The 19,989-nt window shown below is 38.9% G+C and overlaps 1 protein-coding gene across 3 annotated transcripts; it reads right to left on the bottom strand.

Annotated features, from left to right (window-relative positions):
• Positions 1–1,914: 1,914 nt before the first annotated feature.
• LOC120566317 (testicular haploid expressed gene protein-like) lies at positions 1,915–19,984 on the bottom strand. 3 transcript variants are annotated; one of them, XM_039812674.1, is made up of 9 exons: positions 19,595–19,984; positions 19,472–19,502; positions 16,793–16,849; positions 16,151–16,285; positions 12,992–13,120; positions 9,737–9,878; positions 8,675–8,815; positions 8,011–8,165; positions 1,915–2,118 (listed from the first exon to the last, which is right to left on the bottom strand). In XM_039812674.1, the coding sequence occupies exons 1-8, from the start codon at positions 19,611–19,613 to the stop codon at positions 8,034–8,036; spliced, it is 786 nt and encodes a 261-aa protein (XP_039668608.1). In that variant the 5' UTR covers positions 19,614–19,984; the 3' UTR covers positions 1,915–2,118; positions 8,011–8,033. The 3 variants fall into 3 exon arrangements, with proteins under 3 accessions (XP_039668608.1, XP_039668607.1, XP_039668609.1); XM_039812673.1 differs by lacking the exon at positions 1,915–2,118 and having other exon boundaries at positions 7,165–8,165; XM_039812675.1 differs by lacking the exon at positions 1,915–2,118 and having other exon boundaries at positions 7,165–8,165; positions 8,681–8,815; positions 19,595–19,982.
• Positions 19,985–19,989: the final 5 nt, after the last annotated feature.

Here is a 19,989-nt window from a genome sequence, read left to right as displayed (position 1 = left end):
TTAACATTGTGTCTGGCATCCTTTTTAATATGTTGCATCCTCCAATCCTTTTTGAGCCTTGGTTTGTTCCTTTAAATGGAGGCCGTAACACTATCCTATACTACGTATTTTATGTCATATGTTGATATTGCTATTTAAAATAAGATTTACAGTCATACAATATATTTAATCCATATCACACACCCCTAAATGAAGATTTAGGCCTGACTTGAACTTTGATTGCGGTGAGACTTGAGACCTCTGAATTTGATTTCCTCTGAATTTGAAAATCAGTAGTTTCACAAGTTTTGACTGGACAAATTCTTGGAACAATAAAATAGGACAGTAATAAGATAAAACCGTGTCAGACAGCATGACTATTTACAGTAATTATAAGTATAAGGACTATGCATCAAAGAAACTAAAAATAACAACAATGCAGAAAAGGAAAATGTTCGAATGCCAAATCATTCTAATGGTCAGCATTAAGACCTTTTTTAATTTTAACCTTCTTTAAAGACATTTTCATAGCAATTTTGACTTGTGAAACTTGTGATTTGGCTTGTCTCAAATGACTTAAAAACAGCTGTGATATTTCCTACCTTCTTACCAATATAAGCCAGTAAAAATAAAGAAAGATTAATTAATGACATTTTAACAAATTAATTAAATAGGAGAATATAGGGTTACACTTTACTTGAAGGTGTCTACATAAGAGTGACATGACACTGTCATGAACGTGTCATAAACATTATAAACAAGTCATAAACGTTTATGACATAACGCTTCTTTTAGTAAGTGTCATTCGTTTTTTGTATGGTTAGGGTTAGGGTTAGGGTTCATGTGTCATAACTGTGTCATATGACAGTGTCATGTGTTCATGACACTGTCATGTCACTCTTATCTAGATACCTTCAAGTGTTACAGAATATAGTTTCTCCCGGTCATTTAATTAGTGGAAAAAGCAGGTAGAGGTATACATATTACATATAAACCTAAATAGCTTGATTACTAATATTATGGTCGGAGGTCATAAAGCCCTGATGGTTCCTGCTCTCCTGCACTGATCGTGTACGACAGAGAACATGTGCCTCAGTGCTCTCTGTCCTCAAGTCACTCCAGTGAAAGGATGATCTCTGATGAGTGTCTGATGGTGCCATAAGAGCAGATGAGAGTGTGTGCAGAATTTGAATGGAGTCTGGTTTTGTCAGTTGCTAAGAGGACTCTGAAGGGCTGTGAGGAATCTGCCATTTAGAAGCTGCCAGGCTCAGTTTGCGTCACTTTGTGCAACTTAACTTTTTGTTCAATTTAATGCAGGGGTTCTCAAAGTTTTGATGACTGAGTGCCAGTTTAGGGAGCCAGCAAATGATTGAGGGCCGCACACATAAAACTAAATATCTTTTCCATCTCACTTCCACATTGAACTGCCGAATTGTCCAAAAAATTCTCTAACTTTAGCTAGCAGCATTAGCATTGATGACAGCATGTGATTCCATGCAACCGGTAGTCTTTTACAAGTTGTTATTCCTAACCTGACAGACGCTTGTCAGGGAAACACGGTTTGACGCATTGGCCAAGTAGCGTATGAAATTAAGCTATTGAAAATAAAAGTATTGACATGGATTGTGGATGATTAAAATATATATGATATGAAATATGACTTTTTTATTACTTTTTATGACATACTAAACTATGATGTTTTATGACTTTTTATGGCATACTATGACTTTTTATGACATGCTATACTTTAACATACTTACTATGACTTTTAATGATTTGTTTATGATATACTTTAAGACATACTATACTATGAAATGTATGACTTTTTAATGACACAGCATGTCTCTTAGGCTGGACCAACAAATGGGAGACACACAGGTATACTAGCACAACAAAGTGATTTATTATTTACCAAAAAATAGTCCAAACAAAGTGAACAAATGGATGGAAGAAATCTGTTAAGTCAGTAGTGTAGTGAGTGGATGAGTGAAAATGTGCTGTGTATGGGTGTTGTTGAAACAAAACAAAGATGGTGGGAGGGGGTCTGCCCACAAAGACTGGATACTGCTTCGTCGTATAGGCGTGGGGCTCACCAGGACCCAGGTGTGTCCCATGCTGCTGATGACTGACTCTGCAGCCCTGAAGAGAGAGACACATATCAGCAGCAAAGCCACAACAGAGGGGCTGTCACACACTTTCTTCTTCAAATTTTCTATGACATACTATGAGTTTTTTTATTGACCTACTTATATCATACTATACTATGACACTTTTTATTATTTTTTATGGTACACTATACTATGACTTTTTAATGACATACTATACTATGGCTTTTTATGACATTTTTATGACATACTATACTGTGACTTTTTAATGACATACTATACTATGGCTTTTTATGACATGATTATGACATACTATACTGTGACTTTTTATGACATACTATACTATGACTTTTTAATGATATACTATATAATGACTTTTTTATTTTAATTTGCACTATTTGTATTCAATTCTCCTTTGTTTTACTTGTGTTTTCTTTTTTATAAATATTTAATGAGCATTGTTGAAGGGTGCCTGAGATCTAAGATTGTCATTGCCACAGCTGTTTTCTGTAATTTAAGAGAATTCAACAGGATGTCAACCTTGATGCATTTGCATCTTGAAAACTATCAAGCATGCAATGTTTACACAAACTGTTGACATAATCCATTTAAAGAAACACATAATTCAGTTTTAGCATCCAGCTCCAATCTCATATCCAAAGACTGTTGACTGATGTTTTAAAAGTCACGACAAAGTTGACTTTCAAAACATCGACATGTGGGAGGAGGGTTTAGGGTGTGGGGTGCTACAGTGCCATAGAAAAATCAGGGAGTGCATCTTTGAAATATGACCTCTAAATGAACACAACCATAAACACACCAAAATTAGCTAGCCAGCACTGATCTGCTCACAACTCGAAAGTCATTGATAAATTTGAAAATCTGTGGAATTGGGCAACATGGTCAAGCACCCTCAGACAAACTCTGACATGCAGCCGTTCCTCTACTTCCAAACTAAAGTTTGATTATCTCTACACTCAGACAACCCTTTCAGACACCTTTAGGTTAACACGGACATGCTGGAAGTCTTTGGCTGCTTTCTTTCCCTCCCGAAACGTCGACACTTGAAGATTTTTTTCACACATCTGTTTCTCCTGTTTTGGAACATTTACTCAAACAAATAAACCAAATTAAAACCATATGGATGTACCTCATCTCATGCAGCATAAATGGTGATTAAGTAAGTAAATACTGAGTTTGCAAAGTGAAGGCCAGTCCAGCAGATGTATTGGTCCAACTGGTTCTAGTTCAAAACCACAGTGGCATCAGACAGAGTGCTGCTGCTGCCAGTTTCTCACTGCTCAGGGAATATTTACCAAAGAAGTTTATTTGGAAAGAGTTCCTGTAACTCCACCCTGACACGGTTGTTCGCACAATGACAGCATGCAAACAAAAAAAATAGAGATAGATAGATAGACATAATTCTACTCTCAAAAACATTTTGTAAGGAAACTTTACGAGATGGTACATACCTGGGCTCACTTTATATGCAGTGATTTTAGAAGAGCAGGTTTTAGTTCATTTTCTTCAAATAGGGCATAGTTTTTTAAATGATTGAACTGTTAAATATTAGTTGTATTACTCAGGTGTAAAGCATGAAGGTATCAAAAGAAGAAAGCCAAGCATTTGTATCATTATCTGACTGGAAACAGGATGTCCTGTTTTAACTTTTCCTGGTGTTTAGCAGAAGGTGTGGGCTGACTGTACACAACATCCAGTGTGAGGCTATTGGCACAGAGCATTTGACAACACCAAGGCAGCAATGACACAGTGAACTGAACCCCTGAGTACAAAGCGGGAAATAAGCAATGTATAAGTCAATATATTTACTGTATGCAACTGAGCCTTCTTAGAGAATAATTTATCAAGTAATAATCTGATTTGCATGTACAGAACATGACAAAAGCTACATCTGGATACCGAAATGCAATACAGTAACCTTGCAAAAATACGAATGTGGCTGCAAATAGTGACTATTTTCATTATTCATTAAACTGTTCATTAAAGTGCCCATATTATTAAAAAAACAACAACTTTTTCTGGGATTTGGGGTGTTATTTTGTGTCTCTGGTGCTTCCACACGCATACAAACTTGGAAAAAAAAACATCCATGCTGTTTTGAGTGAGATACGGTTTCTGAATGTGTCCTGGCTTCAGTCTCCGGGTGAGCTGGTCAAAATCTGCAGGGCTTTCTACGTCACTAGCCGAAACGAGCTGGCTAACTGCAACCTCGTTCTCAATGTCAAAGCACTGCTATAACACACACAAGTTCACCATAATCTCCAAAAGAACTACTTACATGTGCGCCCTCATTTAGAAGTCTCCCAGCTAATCCTGCCTTGTAACTGACCGAAGTTGGAGAAACAGCCTTTCTTTTACTGTCTATGGAGCTAGCTGACATGATCTATGATCTGAGCTACTGAGCATGTGCGAGTGCAATCAAAGATAGTACAGAAGAAAAAATGTCTCACTCTGTAGCTAAAACAGAGACCAGGTGAAAAAAGGAGCTGCAGCAGTGAGAGAGAGCTGTGCAGTACAAAAAAATATGTTAAATATATAAATGATTATAATAAATTAAATATAAATATGGTTTTCTGAAAATTAAACCATGTAAACCTATTCTGGTACAATACAATTATGAACCTGAAAATGAGCATAATATGGGCGCTTTAATTACTTACTCTGTGTCAGAAAATATTACAATTTCTCAAAGTGATGTCTTCATATTGCTTGTTTTGTCTGACCAAGAGTCAAGAGATGTTTAATCAATTTACAATGGTATAAAAGAGATGTTCAAAATGTTGTTGATAGATGTTTTTAGTTGATTGACTTTTTGTCTATTGACTGCAAATGAATAGACTGTTTAAGCATTACACAATAATAGCAAAGTCTGCACAGCAAAATACAAAACAACAGCCCTTCAATAAATACAATGCTAATGAAAAACCTAATGTCAGAAAGGTGCTGATTCAATTTCAGACTGTGTTCTATGATGTTTTGAAGATTGACTATATTCATACCTCATGTGAAACTCAAACACCAATCAGAGTTCTCCTTGAATATGCACAGTGGAGTTTTTGACCACCAGCGGCGCTATAGAGCAACGTTTTAATAAATTGGTTTTTACCTGGTGCTCAACTGGCACACACAGGATGCATTTTGCTGACACTGACCGTAAACATAACTGTTGACCTTTGGCTCCACCTGGTTACTGAAGGTTAGACTCAACCTAATTTCCTCTTCAGAAATGTTTGTTTAGCTAAAATTCAGCTTTCTTTTTTTAATGTTTGTCCCCATCTCCCCAACCACCTCCCTCTCACTACCTTGTGGTCCCAGGTCACAAATGCAGCAGGCTAATCCCAGATTAGCCTCCCAGTGGGAGGTCAGTTCAATCCCCTTTGATGTCTAGCCGAGCCGGGCCGGGCCAGGCCGGGCCACAAACCTGTGCTGATCTAAAGCCTGCGCTGGCTGCCACTGTCTGCAGTGCTCGCAAATCAAATTACAACACAGGGCCTCCGCCTGCCAACACATCAACTGTGACTACATGCAACAGTCACTTACACAAGTGTAAGTGAGATTACAGTGGATTTCCAAACTGAAGCCCTGGCACTCTTTGTAAACTAAACTGTGGCAAGATTGTGGTATTTCCAAAAAGTCATGAACTCTGAAAGAGGAAAGGGGAGCTTCTGAAACGCTTTGGTAAAATGTTCCTCACACTCAGACTGCACATACACAGTAGCCCGAAGAGACACTTTTCAACATATCTAAGAGTGGAAGAAATTGCTTATGGCAGACACACATCTGTCCCAAATCAAAAACTTCAGAGAGGTCGAGAGGAAGTGGTGAAACTGACCAAGAAAGCACAATGTCGCCTCTGTGGAATAATTACTCTTTAAAGGCGAAAATACCCTACGAAATAAGAGTCAGTGACCTGAAGCTGCCTGTGTGCAAGGATTCATACACACATGGTGGTGAAATATAAATGCAAAATCCAGGTCAACTGCAAAGAAAAACAAAAACCTGAGACTGATGTTTTTATTCCTGACATCATTCATTTTCTCTGTTCTGATTTATTCAAAAGGTCTGAGATTCAAACCGTCAATCCCTCATAAATTCTAGTGTGGCAGTCCAAAATGTTTTGATTCAAAGTTTTATACACATGGTAACAATATCAACAGAATGGGCAAAGAAACAGACGCACACATGTGGGTTGTTCTCATTTACATTTCCCCTCCAGACGTCTCAAATTGAGTTTGGAATTTAAACATTTAATACTTTTATAGTCTTTCATCTTGGTTTTTTCGGGAAAACGTAGATGCAGAGTGGGGGTTTCTGGCACAACTTCATCTAAGTCTAAGGTGCATGGAGAGGGGAAAGAAGTCTTAAGAGGTCAAAACTCCAGCAACACTTAATACTATAAATATAGAACAACTTTAGGTTACACTTTACTTGAAGGTATCTGCATAAGAGTGACATGACAATGTCATGAAAGTGTCATAAACACGTCATGACTTTATGGTTAAGGCCATTTTATGGTTGTGCGTCGAATCGATGGCGTACCCCCGCAGAGCCCTCTGCATCTACGCCAGTCCCTACGCCGTAGTGTGACGTGCACCTCTTGAAAAATGTAACTACACGTCGCAGCAACGCACGTCGCCCGGCCGTGGCTTGGTAGCGTTGCATTTCCCCTGACTCGTTTCCTGCGTCTCCTTCTCCATAAACAACATGAAATCAAGGAGAGGGTTAACTTCTCCTGCTCCAGAGGAGACACTTTGTTTCTCTCACTATGACTCTAGAGTCGCTACTCGCTCCAAAGCTAATCGCCGTCACTCTCTCACTTCTCCCTCGCTCTACCACACACTCCCCACACACACACACATGCCGGCTCGACGCACACACCAGCGCACAAGTATAAACATCAGGCCACTTACGTAGGCTACGGCGAAAGCAGGACCATAAAACGGCCTTTAGGGTTTTTTTAATTTTTTTTTAATTTCTTTATTTAAGAGGGACAGTGCACATTAATCAACATGAGTACAATGTCCAACATGTAAATGTGCCAGATTTAGCCGTACCCGCTAATTTTCATCTGCAGTCCCTAGCAGGTTGATGACTTAAAAAAACAATAAATACAATACAATACCAACAAGTACACATAAGATAAGAACAACATGTGCTTAGATAGGTAAAAACATATCTAATACTACATAGACACATCAACACATACTGAGACAATACTGTAGCAATGAATACAAACACATTATTCTGTATTATGGGAACATATTTGATTAGCCAATAGCCAATGAGGGTTAGGGTTAGAGTTAGGGTTCATGTGTCATGTGTTCATGAGAGTGTCATGTGTCGTGACAGTATCATGTGTTCATGACAGTGTCATGTCACTCTTATGTAGATACCTTCAAGTAAAGTGTTTCCCAACTTTATTGTAAGACTGAGGTGTTTCATCAGGGTCATCATGAAATACATTACAAACAGCACTTAGAATCGGGTAGGTTCACAAGTACCCAATTCTAAAAATGTTGTCATTTAAATATGGCATTTTTACAGTTTATATTAATTTGTTTTAGTTCCTTTTTCATGCTGACATTTAGATCCTGTCACTAAATCCTGCTGTCCTTGCTCATCTTGAGTTTTCTTTCATTTGTTTGGAGTTTGCAGTCGGATATAGATAGGGCTTCTCCTATTTTTGTGGTTTATGGTGTTTTATTGCATTCCTGCAAATTATAATAAAAATTAAATTAAAATAAACTCAAACTACTCTAGTATTTTTTCTGCAAACACACACTGCACACATTGAAAAGGAGGATCTTTGTTAAATGTGCACAATAATTATCATTACTATCTTTATTCTTTGGAAAATTGATGTCGAATTTTCTTTACAAAGAGTGCAAACTAGATGAGCGCTGACTTGGTTGGGATGTTGAAGGAGGCTCAGGTGGACAGGACGTTGTTTCGGCTCCACTCTGGTTCTCGTGGAGGAATGTAGTCCGTGGAAAGCTGTTTTGGTGTCGCCAGCATTTCAACACGAGCACTCGCTGTGGCTCTCCTCGCTGCCTTTGACACCTGGATTCAGACATTTAGAGTACAAAGTTTTAGGACTGACAGAAACACAGTCCCCAAACTCGTGTCTTAAAATACGTTATTCATGTTGCAACTCAGCTGCTGTTCAAGCAAAGGATCTTTTGTCATTATCATCTATCAAAATTGGAGCCAGACTGCAAAACCGGAGGACAGAGAGCCAATACACATCTGGCAGTGGCGTGTAAGCAAACGATGCATCCAATAGTCATTTGGCTGATGACAATGAGTGGAAAATTCCACAATTCATTGAAAGAACTATATCACGTGAAAACAACTCCACAGTTTATGACGGAGAGCTGGTTCAAACAGCTGGAAAAAATTTGAATTGATTGTGTGATGTCAAACATACAGACGAGTGAATACTGTTCTTGCTTTGTTGAAATGTTTGGTCCCATCCCAGACTATTTAAAAAAAAAAGAATCTACAAGACTTTCTGGCAAGAAAAATTGCACCAATAAATAATGAGATGATTTATCAGTTGGTGTTCTTACACTTACAGTCCAGATTGATTCCACTGGGCGTCCGAGCTTGTGGCAGATGTTGCTCTGCTTCAGTCTGGGCAGCGACAGCTGGACCAGTCGTTGAGAGATTTGAGCCGTCTTGGAAGCCAAGGAAACGATGGACGCAACACTCTATGGAACACAAACAGAAGGAGAAAAAAAAATATCAGAATTCATACACCTTTTGTGGTTATTATCTAGTCAAGTCTAGTCTATTTATATAGCCCAATATCACATAAAATCCCATTTGAAGCGTTCATCATTCCTGACATTTATAACCAAAGGCATATTAAGATAAGATAAACCTTTATTGATCCCCAGAGAGGAAATTTGGTTGTTACAGCAGCAAAAGGACAGATAAATAGAGAGAGTAAAATAAGTAAATAAGAGGTATACACAACTAATATGTACTGCAATATAATACACTTTCTGGAAATTCAATGTGTAAGTTCATATAATAAAAATAATTAGAGAATGTGTTTTTAGCTAAATACCTGAAAATAAAAGGTACAGTTCTCATTGATTATTATATATAGTGGTTGAAGAAGTATTCAGATCCTTTACTTACAGTAAGTAAAAATACTAATACTACACTGTAAAAATAACTACTAACAAGTAAAAGTCCTGCATTGAAAATGTTACTTCAGTAAAAGTATGTAAGTATCATCAGGAAAATGTACTTAAAGTATTAAAAAGTAAAAGTACTCAATGCAGAAAAATCCATACTATTTAGAAACTGGAAATGGTCAAAACAGTTCTGTCCATCAACTACATGATTAATCATCTAATCATTTCAGCTGGACTTGTAGGCCGTTATATTGTTGTGAAGTTTAATTCATAATAACTAGTAACTAAAACTGTCAGAATAATGTAATAGAGTAAAAAGTGCAATATCTCCCTCTGAAAATGTAGGGGAGTAGAAGTAGAAAGTGGCATGAAAAGAAAAGACAGAACAACAATGCTGATGCACCTTGTCAGCCGACATATATGGTATCTATTAGTGTTGCCAGTGCAGGTTTTCTCACTGTATTTATGAATGCTTTAGGATCTTACCTCTCTGTTGCCCAGGAAGTGTGGATGGTTCAGTTTGGGGTTGGAGAGTTGCAGCAGTCGCGGTGTGATCACAGCAGTTTTCACGCTGGGATCGACGTGCCAAATAGGACAGTTCTTCTCACACTGAGGTGTGTGAGGAGGCCTGTGGGACCAGCAGAACGACATTTAACTTAACATTTAAACTGCTGCTAGGAATATGCTGCTAGGAATAAACATCTGAAAAGTCTAAAAGCTTTCTTATTGAGCTGTATTTGTCCAACAAATAAATGAATGGCTGTTTTCAACTGTATCCTGTAGAGGGCCAGAATAAGACGGTTTCTGAATACAGTGGAAAACTGAAAGAACATAGCTACAATAAGTGGACCTTACGTTTAAAGTATTAACCCCAGATGGGGCGTCCTTGAGGCATAGTGGCTGCATTAGATGCAACGTTCCTGGTTTGTTTCTAGCTGGGGATCTTTCGTACCCCTCTCTGTCCCACTATCTGATAAAGGCAGAATACCAAAAACATGAATCTCAACACTTTAAACAAGTTTCAACATTTGTTTTTAAGAAAAACAAGACTTCAAGACAAGACACCAAACTAAATGCCTTTTCTAAGATGCATTTTCATAAAGCAAATTCATGACGCAACTGACACGGTTTCTTAAAGTGCTCATATTTCAGGTTCATAATTGTATTTAGAGGTTATATCAGAATAGGTTTACATGGTTTAATTTTCAAAAAACACCATATTTTAGTTGTACTGCAGCTCCTCTTTTCATCCTGTGTGTTGAGCTCTCTGTTTTAGCTACAGAGTGAGGCATCTCACTTCTGTTCCATCTTTATTGGGAGTCGCACATGCTCAGTAGCTAGGTAAGGACTACTAGCCAGTCAGAAGCAGAGTATGAGGGCATGCCACGCTAGCAGCTAGGCGAGCATTATAACGTGTGTTACAAAGTGACGCATGTTTGTCTCTGAAGTAAAGGCTGGACTACAATAGAGCTGTTTGGAGCAGTTTGTGAACAGTGTTTTCTGTTGGAGATGGTAAGTCCCTTTGGGGTGGACTTTGGGCTTTTTCACTTTGTAAACTGATTACTTGGAAAAAGCCAAAAAGCACAATATCAGCACTTTAAATTTTGTGAAATGAGTGTGTCAGTTATTGTAAAGCCATTTGCTGGGTGTTTAAAAGTTTCTGTCAATACTATATGTACATACATTTTTTTGTATGGAGAGCTTATTTAGGCTTTTTCACTTAGTAAACCTATAACGTGCACAAAAAAGATATAACACAATAAAGGAAAGGGGAAAAGCCAAAAAGCATAATATGAGCACTTTAAAGATCGGTTGAAACTTCCTGTAACAGAGCAGCTGGGGACTGCAACACTATTACCTTTAACAGAAGGCTGGTACTTGAGTGTTTGAGTAGCCTAGATTATTTGACTACACATATTATTCACAATACAGCAAGTATTAAGTTATATGTAAGGACACGTCTTAACCCAAAAGAATTTCAGTTACTTTCACTACAGTAATGATTTTACCAGGTTAGACATTTTTATTCCCCCCATTTTTATTTTGATCTGCCACATGCTGCTTTGTGTTTTGTTTTTTTTACCTTTTAATGTTTGTTTTTTTGGAGCAACAAGATGAGAGGATTAAGTTTCAACAGATGGTGATGATTATTTTTTTGTGTAGGGAATTAAAAACAGCTATCAAAGTAATGTCTACTATTTAAATCACAAAAGCACATATTCATTTAGTGTATTGAATTCAGAATGTAAACACTGGATAAATCTCTCAGCATGTTCTGCTGCTGTGTTCAGGGTTTTAAAAAAAGACTTCCGCGTCTGTCTGCGAGCGTCCCAGGGGTCCTGAACTTTGGACAATAAGCTCTATTGTCTCCGCTCCTCACTCTCCCACAGTCTGACACTGAAATAACAGCTGTCCAATCGTTGTCTTCCTCACACAGCAGAGCCTCTGCTTTTCATATTTAACTATATGATATATTATATTCTGCAGCGATGAAATACTAGACTTTGGTTCGTATGTGGACCCCCCTGAGGGAGATTTATTTTTTTTGGAGTTTTGAAGCCACAAATCTGCCCAAAACAAACGACAATATGAAGGTCTACTGAAGAGCTGGATGTGGAAATAATCTCTAAAATAGAAACCTGTGGCTGGAGCACATACTGGACATATTTCTAACATTGAAGCAGTGATGAGTTGTTTGATATGGTGAATGTTTCCAAATGGGTGCTGTCAGTGGAGAAAAGATAATAATCAAAATACAATAACAACTTTAAACTTATCTAAACTACTGCTGACTAACACTGTACTCTACTTAGGTAGCCTAAGTTACATTAAGGGCTGCAACATCTCGTTTTGTGTGATTAACCAGTCCAAAAATATTTTATATATTCTATTTACAATTATATAAATCGTAGGGAAGCAGAAAATCCTCACATTTTTGGCTCTCAACCCCTTAAAACAAACAATGTCTACTTGTGGTTATAACTTTCAACCAAAGAATGTTTTTCCTTCTTAGACTGTTTTCTTAAAAATATTTCTAGAGGCCCGCAGTGGTGAAAGTAATCAGCATTTCCTAAGAAAGAAGAAGAAGAGAAAAGTCAGAAAAATATGGACCTCATTTTGTGGAACAGAAATCATTTTAAATCATCTTGTCTCATATTTATGTATTTAAGACTGGGAGCCACTGTCTGAAACAATCACTCGATTCTCAAAAGCCATTTTGAATGACTAATCGCGGTGCGCCCTGGTAGCTCACCTGGTTGAGCGTGCGCCCCATATACCAAGGCTCAGTCCTTACCGCAGCGGCCAGGGTTTGATTCCCACCCGTGGCCCTTTGCTGCATGCCCCCCCCCACCCTCTCTCTCCCCCCCTTTCCTGTCTACAGCTGTCCTATCAGTTAAAGGCACAAATGTGTTTATTATAAAGGCATAAAAATGCCTGTAAAATATGTGGTTATATATAACCTGGATGTCTCAAAACTATATTTTAATTAAATATAGCCTAGTTATTATCTAAGCATCTAGATGTCTTTTGACCTGCACATGATTAAAACACAACTCCAACATAACTTAGCAGATATTGTTGTATTGTATATGGTCTGTTTTGCTCTCTGAAGCTGCCCCTTAGATAATGGGCTTTCAAATAAACAAAACATCAGAACACTAATTTGACCTGGGGTTTCTTGGTTCAGTTCCACTTGTCCTCAATTAAGTGGTTGTGTTTGATGTCTAATGAGGCTTTTACCATGCTTCCTGGGAGCTGCAGCTCCTGGTTTTGGGTGTTGACAAGCGGACAATGTGCTTGTACTGGGATGCCTTGGAGGAAGGACGTCGGGTCTTCCTGGAGAAGCTCGCCTCCTCCTCCTTCTCCTTCCTGCAGGAAAATGCAAGCCATTACCACATCCATTGTATGTTGTGTTGTGTGTCTGGGACAAATGAATGTCTTGAGCCATAAAGTTAGGAGGAGGAGGGCAGATACAGAACAATGGATGAATGTCTGGCTGATGACGGAGGTATGAGTGGAAAATCATCTGTACCCACAAAAACATTTAAAATGGTTCAACACTTAGTGCAGACAATGGGATGACACATAACCACGGGCAAATGCTCCCTGCTGACAATTTCATTTTGGCCCATTGTTCTGCTCGTAAAGCAAATATGTAGTCCATCAGATTATGTTGAAGGATTTTAGGAATGTATCATCTCTGCAAAGCTAATTGTTATGGATAAGGCTGGTGGTATTGACTCAGTTAGTATTGACTCAATCCCACTGAAAAAAAGATTTACTTTTTGAAGTCATGTTTGCTAAAAACCAAGTGCAGCAGTTTTAGGTCATTTCTGAGCCGGTTTCATAAGTGAAAGTATATATTTGTGACCAGTTTTGTGATGGCTTTAGTAGGAACCAATGGGCTTGGGGGCGAGAGCCACAAACAGACAGACATTAAAATCATGTAAAACAGAGAAAAGCTGTTAAATCTTACATATAAGAAGTTGGAACCAGAATTTTTCTTTTGCCATTGTTTTGCTTAATTAATGTATTGTTTAAGTCATTTTTAAAATAAAAAATACCCAACATTCACTGGTTCAAGCTTCCCAACTGTGTTGATTTTCCTCTTTTCTCTGTTTTATAACCTTCGCAAACTGTTGGTTGGACACAACAAACCTTTTTGAAGACGTCAGCCGTGGGTTTAAGAAACTGCGATAGGAATTTTTTCGTACTATTTTATAAATCAAAAGATGAATTGATCTGCAGATTAATCTTCTGATTAATCCATAATGAAAAGGATGATTAGTTGCAGCCCAGCTGCCGTACTCTACATTTTGCCACACTATTGATACTGAGGTATTACACCAGTAATTATTGTGACGGATTGGATTTTCTGGAGAATGACCAGAGAGTCTGCCAGATAATCAGATTAGAAATTAACAAAATGGACCAGACTGCAGATTAATGTGATTAGAGTGGTACAGCAGTGTAATTATCAGAAGCAACAGAATACATGTATCACAATCTAGATTTAGTATTAGAGATAGGGTGAGAAGCTCAGTCATCCATGAGGAACTCGGAGTAGAGCCGCTGCTCCTTTGCGTCGAAAGGAGCCAGCTGAGGTGGTTCGGGCATCTGGTAAGGATTCCTTCCTGGGCACCTCCCTATGGAGGTGTTCTATGCACATCCAGCTGGGAGGAGGTGAGAGATTATATCTCCACCCTTGCTTAGGAACGCCTCTGGATCCCCCAGTGAGAGCTGGTTAATGTGGCTAGGGGAAATGGGATGTTTAGGGTCCCCTGCTGGGGCTGCTGCCTGACCCCAGATAAGCTTGGATTGAAAATGATTGATGAGTGAGAGAGTAGATTCAGTATTCATCTAATACATACATTTAAAAAAGCCAATACAGTATATACACACTGTATTCAGCAGCCTAAATCAACAGATACACCTCAAAAGTGGTCAAGAAAAAACATTGTGATTTTTTGTCGAAGGGCGTCGCTGTGGCGGCATGGCGTTTTCCTTTTGTATTATACAGTGTGTGGGCACAGAAGGGCGGCAAATTTTGATGTTCCCTCGCCAGACAACAACTGGTTTGTAACTAGCCTGTACATTGTTGTTAGAAAAATGGTGCTTAGAATGGTTTTGCTTCATCTCTGTTAAACCATTTGCATCCAAACTGCTGTTTTAGTATTTCTGTGTTAGTATTTCTGTCTTTCATGTGTTAATCATGAAAGCTGAGTGACCTTCCAAAGAGCACAGGATGTGGAGGAGATGCCGGGCCTGACCAGAGATAAGAAGAAAGCTACTGATTGCATGAACCGAATAACTAACTTGACTCCCAACTCCTTAAAAAACAACAATCTTCAGTCACTTTCTGTACTAATGCTGGAGTTGCTGTAAACTGACTCTACTTGCTGCAAGTAAACAAACTTTTAAAGGAATACACAACCATTTGTTGAAATAGGGCTTATCATGGTCTACCCTGGCTGTAGATAGGTGGGCCAACACATTTTTTAAGTAATTAGGTTGTTTTTTTGTCTTTTGTTGGCTCACTTTTACTCACAACATGCTAACCGGCAACATAGGATTCCATTCACTACGCTAAGCTAACTAGCGGCGACGCTGCCGGTGTTGCACAGGACTAAAACAATGCATGCACAAAAAATGCGTTGGCCCACCTATCTACAGCTAGGGGAGACCATGATAAGCCCTATTTCAACAAACGGTGGCGTATCCCTTTAAGAGAACTCCAGTGATTTTGTCCATTCTTTGATAAACAATTATCCTAACAATCGTCCAATCTGCTCCAAACTGCTCAGGCTCTATAAGGGTCTCGGCCTGAAGACAAGTATCTCCTCACAGCTGGTCCACACTGAATCTCTGACGAACATCCTGCTTCGAACCGAAGCAGCAGGTTGTTTGCTGCCATCTTCAATTACAGTAAATTGCTATTATTCGTTCTGGGAGCTGCACTTCCTGTGTGGGCTTCTGATTGAATTACAATGCATGTTACTGAGCTTTTAATGTGACAGTTGAGGCGGCGGGGGAGGACAACAAAACAATGTCAAAATAAAAGCCTCTGGAGCTGCCATCACAGCTTCTCGTCCACTAATTGATCCCGACAGCTCTCTGGGGTGATCACCTCTGATCGGGATGCAACTGGCATCAGTCCTGAACATCACTTTGCACTTTATGAATCATGTCAGTGCCAAAGAGCATCCGAGGGACTTGGAAGTCATTACCACCTTCAATTTTGCAACCATCTCTCCAAATATGTCGATGCAGCACAGCGTAAAAAGGCTTGTGTATAGTGCTCTGGAGGATGAGCACAAACAACCCCTCCCTTCCTCCCTCTTATGCCTTTTTGAAAAGAGTCATCAATAATGTTCGGGGTGCAAACAGGCTACAGTTTACCTCCGGTGGTCCTCCCTTGCTGAGGTGTCTCTTTTGTGCCTGGCTAGGTATTGGATTCTTGTGCTCGGAAAGGCTCCGAGCGCAGAAGTAGAGAGGGGCCATATTGGCTCCTGGTTGCCCCAGCTCAGCTTCTCACTGATCGATGAAAAGATGAAAAGTTTACAATGAGGAGATGCAATGATGACAATGTTGGTGCAGAAGCAGAATCAATATTTTCCAAGCAGGCAGGTAATTACCAAATGAATGAATGATACTTTCAATCAAATGTGAACTCTGTTCATTTTTCCATTGTTTAGCCCTTTTGAACCACACATTTAAAACATGCCAGACATCTGTCTTTAATTATGTAGTTTAAAGAAACTGCACTCAAGGAAGGAAACGCTGACCACAGAGGCTCCTAGATTCTGAGAGTCAATTTCACACCAGATCAGTGAACAAACATGCAATTTCATATGATGTAACAGCTGGAACAGAACTCATCCTGCAACGCTGATGTGTTTACAGACCAAGAATAACCAAGAATACAATTAAAAACGGCCAACAAGATACTTGTTGTGGTATCAGAAAAGTTGTTTTTACATAATGTAATAAAGAATCTGATTTTAATCAAGAGGAAAACTGTTATATGACTCAGCTACTCACCATGGAGTTGTGGCCCAAACAGTTTTTGAGGTTTTGTGCTGCGCCAGCTCCAAGATTCTGCCAGGAAAACATAACATTCCCAAAAAAACACACAAATGAGCTTTAAATACAAGTATAATTCAGAGATTTTGGGTCCAGGGGGAACATGCAATCAATCAGTGGGTTTCCCGTCTGTGTTGAGGATTTTCTTCTTTCTGGCAGAGCTGTGACATCCAAAAACTGGCTTCAAACCCTAAACCTCATTGCGACCACTAATCAAAGTCGAAGGCACAACTGACAAAGTTTATCTGTAAGTCGTACATTTTCATGATATACGTTTTTCATTTCACCGGACTGACTGAAAGAGGAAAATTAATGGTAACACTTTACTTGAAGGTATCTACATAAGAGTGACATGACAGTCATGAACACATGACACTGTCATGACACATGACTGATGAGGCTGATGAGGCTGTATGTCACTCTTACGTAGATACCTTCAAGTAAAGTGTAAGCAAATTAACATATATGGCTTAAGCTTTTAGACTTTCTTTAATTGATTGTGATCCTTCTGGGAGATATATGGACGAGATATGGACATAGTAACCCATAAAAAATAGTTCCCTTTAACACCCCATATTTACCATTTATAAGCATATAATCATATAATTAACAGCTTCATAACACACTACAATGTAGGTATCAGCAGACATAAGAACATTTGAAGTCTATTATTGCACAGGTTTTAACAATTATATTTTCTCTGATGAAGATTCATAACTACAACTGTGTTATAATATAGTGTCGGTCATCAGGTTTATATTCAAAGATCCAGTTAAGAACACATCACAGGAGAAGTTAAAGTTGTTGACAACTACATCAAATACTTTAAATGACCATATATCTATGGTCTGTGGTACATTACAGTGTGTTAAAAAAACATTTATGGAATGCCTATGTGCTGCTTAGAAATGCTAAATAGAGGGGTTTAAATAATGTGATACCAAAAAAGGAAGGAAACAGAAATAAAGTATGTGGACAGCAACACATTTCGCCCAGTAATGTGTGAATACATTACAATAAAAAATAAAATAAGGCAATACATGAGAGGGAAATAACACATTACAGCAGCACAGAGAAGTTAGAAAAGCAGCTAAACAACTAACTATTTAAATGAAATAATTAAAAAATTGAAAAAATAAGAGAGATTACATTAAAATGCTATATACTGCAATACCAGTGGTTCCCAACTCCTTATACACATTGTTATCACTTTACATTGTTGCAATTGCAATTGTTAATTAATTACATGTAACTATTTCAGCAGCACAGAGGCAGACTAAGAGGTAAGAAAAGCAGAACAAATCTATTTGAATGAAATAGATAAAATAATTCTATAAGGAAATTTAAGTGATGACATTAAAATGCTATACACATTCCAATATTAGACCACGTGGTGGTTCCCAATCCCTTATCCATTATTTTTTGCTATTGATTCAAAAGTCTATTCATTATTTTTGGCTAACTTTTTTCTTTTAAGATTATTTTTTGGGCATTTTCGGCCTTTATTTATTTATTTTTTTAAGATTATTTTTTGGGGCTTTTCCCTTTATTAGTAGTAGTGACAGTGGATAGACATGAAAGCGGGAGAGAGATGGGGGATGACATGCAGAAAAGGGCAGCAGCTCGGATTCAAACCTGCGCCACTGCAGGACTCAGCCAACATGGGGTGAACGCTCTTACTGGGTGAGATAGAGGCCGCCCCTCGGCCTTTATTTTTGACAGGACAGATGAAAAAATGAAAGGGGAGAGAGAGGGGAGAACAACACGCTGCAAAGGGTCAAAAGTTGGAGTCGAACCCAGGTCTGCTGTATCAAGGAGTAAACCTCTATATATGGGTACCTGCTCTATCAATTGAGCTATCTGGGTGCCCTACATGTGCACATTTATTATATATATTTATATCATGTCCCAGAAATGCTTGTTACTAACTCCGCTCTGGGGAGCTTATTCCCCGGATTCAGTGTGGACTTATGTTTTTTTTCGCCCAGCATGTTTCCTTGGATTAGGGTGGCACCAAAATCCTGGTTGCAGCTGTCACTGTGGTCCTGCTGCGCGCCCTGCTATGCCCTGTTACACCCTGTGGTGCCCTGCAGTGTCCTGCTACATTCTGCTACGACCAGCTATGCTCTGCTGTGCCCTCCTACGTCCTGTAATGCCCTGCTATGCCATGAACTACTACAACTCCTATTTCTAGTCACTGTTCCATTATCTTTATTGTGACTGTTATTGCCACTGTTCATCACACCCCCAACCGGCCCCGTCAGACACTGCCTACCAAGAGCCTGGGTCTGTCTGAGGTTTCTCCCTAAAAGGGAGTTTTTCCTCGCCACTGTCGCACTAAATGCTTGCTCTTGGGGGAATAACTAGTATTGTTGGGTCCTTGTATATTATAGTGTGGTCTAGACCTACTCTATCTGTAAAGTGTCTTGAGAGAACTCCTGTTAGGATTTGATGCTATAAATAAAATTGAATTGAATTATATATAGAAATGAGTAAATAAACAAATGAGCAAACACTCTATTCAATAGTTACTAAAAATGAGCCATTATTTACTTATAACAAACGTATCCAGATATTTTGATGCAAGCTATGGTAGGTGAAAAATGAAGGAAATTCATAAAAAAAATGTTACTTCACCTGTTTGATGGATCAAATCTGGACTGAATCCCTGCAAGGATCAACAGTAAAAGAAATAAGACTGAAAATATGAGACTACAAATATTTGAAGATTGTGCCGCACATATCAAAAAGCACATTTACCTTGTTTTCCAGACACCATCTTAACTTGCAGCAGCAGCAGGTTGGAGGCTTGCTGCCTGTTGATGGTGTCACACTAATCTCCTGCTGTTGCTATGGAGTCAGGAGTCCTTAGCAACCGCGTTCAAACCTGAGGACTCCTTGAAACCGGAGTCTGCACACTCAACCCATCCATCTGGCTGTCTCAAGACTCCCGAGGCGGGACGTTAAACAGAAAGTGATACGTCGAGGTCAGCAGTGAAGGTGGCTGCTGCTGTATTTCTGGAGAGCCGCTGTGTGTTTGGATCAGATTCCAGATATAAAAGTGACGACAGAGATTTACTCTCTCAGGAGCTATGTTAAGACAAGGCTTTCTGGACCTGATGGGTAGAGAGACTGTACGTGGGAGGTCATGAGTT

This window comes from Perca fluviatilis, chromosome 10 (assembly GCF_010015445.1).
Source record: "Perca fluviatilis chromosome 10, GENO_Pfluv_1.0, whole genome shotgun sequence".
Lineage (NCBI taxonomy): Eukaryota > Metazoa > Chordata > Actinopteri > Perciformes > Percidae > Perca > Perca fluviatilis.
The sequence above is the reverse complement of the archived record's forward strand: the minus strand, read 5'-3'. Positions and strand labels throughout refer to the sequence as shown.